This window comes from Palaemon carinicauda, chromosome 6 (assembly GCF_036898095.1).
Source record: "Palaemon carinicauda isolate YSFRI2023 chromosome 6, ASM3689809v2, whole genome shotgun sequence".
Taxonomy (NCBI): domain Eukaryota; kingdom Metazoa; phylum Arthropoda; class Malacostraca; order Decapoda; family Palaemonidae; genus Palaemon; species Palaemon carinicauda.
The window spans coordinates 17,250,650-17,255,737 of NC_090730.1; the positions used below are offsets into that span (position 1 = coordinate 17,250,650).

The 5,088-nt window shown below is 36.2% G+C and overlaps 1 protein-coding gene across 1 annotated transcript in view; it reads left to right on the forward strand.

Moving 5' to 3' along the window:
* The window catches only part of LOC137642456 (uncharacterized), a 67,846-nt gene that overhangs the window by 33,925 nt on the left and 28,833 nt on the right, over window positions 1-5,088 (forward strand). The window contains exon 2 of the mRNA XM_068375027.1: window positions 1,936-4,159. Coding sequence (XP_068231128.1) covers window positions 4,097-4,159 — 63 coding nt within the window. The 5' untranslated portion in view covers window positions 1,936-4,096. The remainder of the gene's footprint in view (window positions 1-1,935; window positions 4,160-5,088) is intronic.

Sequence of the window (5,088 nt, forward strand, 5' to 3'; positions counted from 1 at the left end):
TCGCTTGTCCGTTATTAGTCAGGAATAAAAATATATATAAAGCAAACTTTTAAATTTCACCTGAAACCCATCTTACTACCAGTGCCCAGAATCACTAGTTAGAAGTAATTCAACGACTATGCCACAGGAAATTTAAGATTTGAAGTCCCGAAAATGGGGGGAAAGAGGTTGAATGTTATGGTTAGTTGTTATATTGGTTTAAAAGAAGGTCGATGAGATATTTGCGATTAAGATGCTAAGAAATGTGGCAGTAAGAATGTACAAAAATGATCCTGTTTCATTTTTGATAGATACGTTGATATTGATTGTAAGTGATTATGTTTTTGTAACAGTTCAATTTTATTTTAGGCTCTACGTTTCAAAGTATTTCCCTGCAGAATTATACCTCCTTCGCCTTTTTATGGTCTTAAATATAAATCACTTCTTTTTCTGGAGAAATATTTCTTTTTTCGCTTGATATCTTTCAAGATCATTTGTCGTAGCACTTTTTCTCTTGACGGAACGAAAAGAATAATAGTTTCTTAGGCCTAAACAGCTTATCTAGTAAGAGTTTTCTGCGTTTTTATACTTGTTTAAACAATCGAAAAAAAAGTAAAATAAAAGATTCACCTTCGGACTGTAGATGACGGAGTAAAACTACCATTTTTTTTATGGTTACTAAGAAACAGCAAAATCACATAGTCATCTCTCGTGCCATAGCTGACGAGCTCGAAGTGCTGATCCACAAGGGAGGGGCAAAGGTTGCATTTATAATAACCTGTCAACTGACGACGATCAATCACAGAGTCAATAGGATCGCTCTGTGTAGAGTGGATGCTCAATCGGTGATTCATTCTCTATTTTTGTTTCCAATAAAAAAAATGAGAAGAAGAAAGAGGCCTATAAGGAGAGCTTAGGCCTATTTGACCAATTCATGGGTCAAAGTATTACAGACAATCATGAGTTTAGTTTAATGAATTTATTATTATGGTGGTGATGAAATGGAATGCCATTTTTGGGGGAAAACCCGACACGAGAAACAAATAATAAAGAATGGGAACAAGTAAAATGCAATGTATATTCCATTGAAAAGTACAAACATGAAAATGACTAAATATTATAACTTTATGCGACAATTTTCAATTGTAACCTCATGTTTTAATCTAAAGAATATTGACATATCTTTTTACTCTAAAAGACAACACCGGGAGCGAATTTTGAGGGCTGTGCCTCTTCTAATTTGAGTTTGTTTTAATTGTAAACTCAGACTGTCTTCCTGTCGTATTTTTCTATTTGAAACTTGCATGCTCTATTACTTTTTGGGCTAAGCGATCCCTTAAGTCTTCATTGCTTCAAGAAGAGATTTCATTACTTTTTAAAATGTTCTGCTGGATATGAGTCCTTTTTCTTTCCTCTTGGTTCACTTAACTATTGGGATTCGACAGTCGATCTTTTGGTCACCTTTTCTGTTTGATTGTAATCGACATTATTGCCCATTAATATGCTCAGGAGAGAGAGAGAGAGAGAGAGAGAGAGAGAGAGAGAGAGAGAGAGAGAGAGAGAGAGAGAGAGAGAGCGTTTCTTTGTTCCTCATTGGAAAGTAAGTTGTGAAAAGAATATCTAATTAAATGATGTGGATATTTAAGAACACTTTCATTAGTTTATGGATTCTTCTTTTTCCGCTTAAGATAAACATTTGAACTAATGTTTTTTTTTATGTATTCTCCATATGGGTTTGATACACCTTTTTGCGCGAATGTATTACATATGTACACTATTTTTTTATAGATATATGTATAAGAATATCTTGTTGGTAAATTATATTTTTATGTATGACTTGCTATGGGGATTCTTAATATACAAGCTTACATAATGTCTGCATATAATTTTGTTATACACGTATTACTTATTTTACTTTTTTCTGTTTCATTAATTTTTTTTTCTTAATTGTTTCAGGGTTTGGCCATTAATCTACGCCCTCGGATCAAGATCTGATCGTGGTTGAGAGATCTGCATTGATTATCTTGAGAACACATCTGAAGATGTGCACAGTTGGAACGAAAGTTCATTCGGACAGTTGGTAGACTCTCTACTAAACTTTGAGGTGAAACAGTTTTCAAAGTTCCAGAAAAAAAAAAAAACTATTGATGAAAAATATCGATTGAGTTTTGAATAATTAATTTAACGAGAAACTGTGTCGTTTGACTTCTGAGTGTATTCAGTGAATGCAAAGATTACAAAGCAAATCATGGCGAGATCAGCTATTACGTAATAAATGCTAAATCTTAATCATAAAATAATGGTCAGAAGTTTAAACTGATCCAATACAATGATGCAAGGACGGAGTTGTGACGTGGATGCATCGTAATGCTTAATTATGACGTGTTAATTGGAGCGATAATTACTGTAACGCCAGAGTCCTGTCATTAGAGCTTTTCTTAACAAAGAATAAGCCGTTGATTAGTCATGATTAGGTAAGTGGGTCATCGGAATTTACCTTGACTCATCAGTGTTGCAGGAGAATTCGAACAATTTGAAGCCCAGAGTAGACCTTGAGATCCATTGGGATTAGAAATCAACACAAAATCGGTGGCCAAATAAGATGAACATTATTTTTATATATATGGAATAAACGAGTGGCGATTATTTTGTTTTTGTGGACAATTAGCAAACTGAAAATCTTTTAAGTAAACAGTGTGAAAATAATTTCGAAGTGCAAACTGTATACGTACGAGTAATTGGAACTTTTTAACCCACGTAGCGTTACCAATCAGCATCCAAAACAGCTAGCGAATTCTTCCTAACCTGGAGGCTTAGAAAGGCTTTCGCAGGTGGTAGGGGCACCCCAACACCAAAGGAGACCTCCTCCTCCTCCCCCACGACTATTTAGGTGCCCCCCGGAGATATAAAGTAAGTGTTTCCGCTGGGCCCCGGATCGTCAATGCGTTCGTTGGTCGCAGCCTCATTTCAGTTGTGCGTTCTCTCATCAAGGTGATGGGTGGCCTAGCACGCTGCTGCTGCTGCTGTACTTGTTGACGCTGTGCCTCCCCTCCCCCCTCCTCTCTCTCCCTCTCCCTTTGCCTACTTTTGGTGGGTGTGGTGGTAATCTCGGGTTCGCATTTTAGATGTGCTCGCGTGGAAGTATGCGTCTGTTTGCTCTGTGCTCCTTGTCCCACAAGAAAACACATTTCTTTTCTGAATTTCTTTTTTTGAGTTATGATAACTTAGCTGTGATATAAAAAATAGATTTTGTCGATGAAGTATTGTCACAAAATAGTCCTAGATCGGAGGAAAAGAAATAATGCATTGACAGGAACAAATCCAGGAGTTGAAATTTGATTACGAAATTGGAATCATTACGGGAACTTAAAAGATTTCCAAATCAAATCGTTGGCCAAGGAGTCTTGAAAAGTTTGCTTAGAGTCTGACTTTATAGCTTTAATTAACTGGAAGGAGAGAGACAGAGAAAAAATAAACTTTATTCCAGAACGTAGAAGTGATTCATCTGGAACTCTCACTCATTATTGTACGCGCATCCAATACTAGTCTGCTTTTTTTGTAGATCTATATAAGAGAGGAAATTAATATATATATATATTTAACATTAGTGGAGATATTCAGAGCTTTTTAGAGACTTAGGCATTTAACTGGATTTGTCTAATGACTAGATATTATCTAAGTTAAGACCTCACAAATCATTACGCGATTGAGAGGGACAGATCAGAAGAGGTGAATAAAATAGCACATGAAAATAGACCCCGGGGGTAATATCATTGACTAGGCCACATAAAAAAGAAAATATTAAGCAGTATAAATAGAATATATTCGAGAATACAGTAAAAGAAAATATTGAATACAATATAAAATAGAAAATACAACAGAATACATCTGAAAATCACGGGAAAAAAAATTCACCAGCATCGGAAGTGCAAATCCCAGTGACGAAAGATTTGCCCCACCGAAGACTCAGACATCGCTGACGTCATCGATTTCGTCAGAAGCGGTTTCCACTCGTCCTCCGCGAAATATCCTTCGAAAGGATTTCGCCTTGGCGTCTGTTCGTCCGTCATTCCGTCTGTCTGTGCTGTCGTATCTACCGTCTCGGACGCGAGCCAGCATGAAGCCCACCGTCTGCTTGGATGTCAGTTTAATTCTGCTGCTTGCAGTTACCTTAGCTCAGGTAAGTCTCCGAAATATTTTGATATCAAATTTATGCCTCTTCTTTTGTTGTTGTTGTTGTTGTTGTTGTTGTTGTTCATCTTCTTCTTCTTCTTCTTCTTCTTCTTCTTATTATTATTATTATTATTATTATTAGCCAAGCTACAACCCTAGTTGGAAAAGCAAGATGTTTTAAGCCCAAGGGCTCCAGTAAGGAAAAATCGCACAGTGAGGAAAGAAAATAAGGAAATGAATAAATGATGGGAACAAATTAACAATAAATTAACAAAAATTATTATTATTATTATTATTATTATTATTATTATTTATGGCATGTCTATCGTGCATATCGTGTTATTCGTTCAAAATTTCATGCTTATTTTCAAAGATTACACAAAATTTCCAAATTATTTCCTTTAATTTTTATTTTCCGTCACTGACATCAACGTCATTTTTCTCTAAAGTTAGTCTCTTTTTCTCATAAGTTTTCAGTTTTTCCTTCGATTTTCACCGACAACGCTTTCTCCTCTTGATCTTCATTTTCATTTAATGCTTGAAGGCCTTAGGTTCACTTGAACAAAATTGCTCTCTCTCTCTCTCTCTCTCTCTCTTCTCTCTCTCTCTCTCTCTCTCTCTCTCTGCGCGCATAGATTACGCTTTACATTTTTTATTATTCACCTCGTTTATTCCGTCACGATTTCCTCGCTTGTTAATTTAATTTGTTGTATGCATTCCTTCATATTTTTATGGTCTCTCTCTCTCTCTCTCTCTCTCTCTCTCCTCTCTCTCTCTCTCTCTCTCTCTCTCTCTCTCTCTCTCTCTCTCTCTCTCTCACGATTTTCCTCGCTTGTTAATTTGTTGTATCACGTCATACTTTCTTGGTCTCTCTCTCTCTCTCTCTCTCTCTCTCTCTCTCTCTCTCTCTCTCTCTCTCCTTCTTCTTCTTCTTCT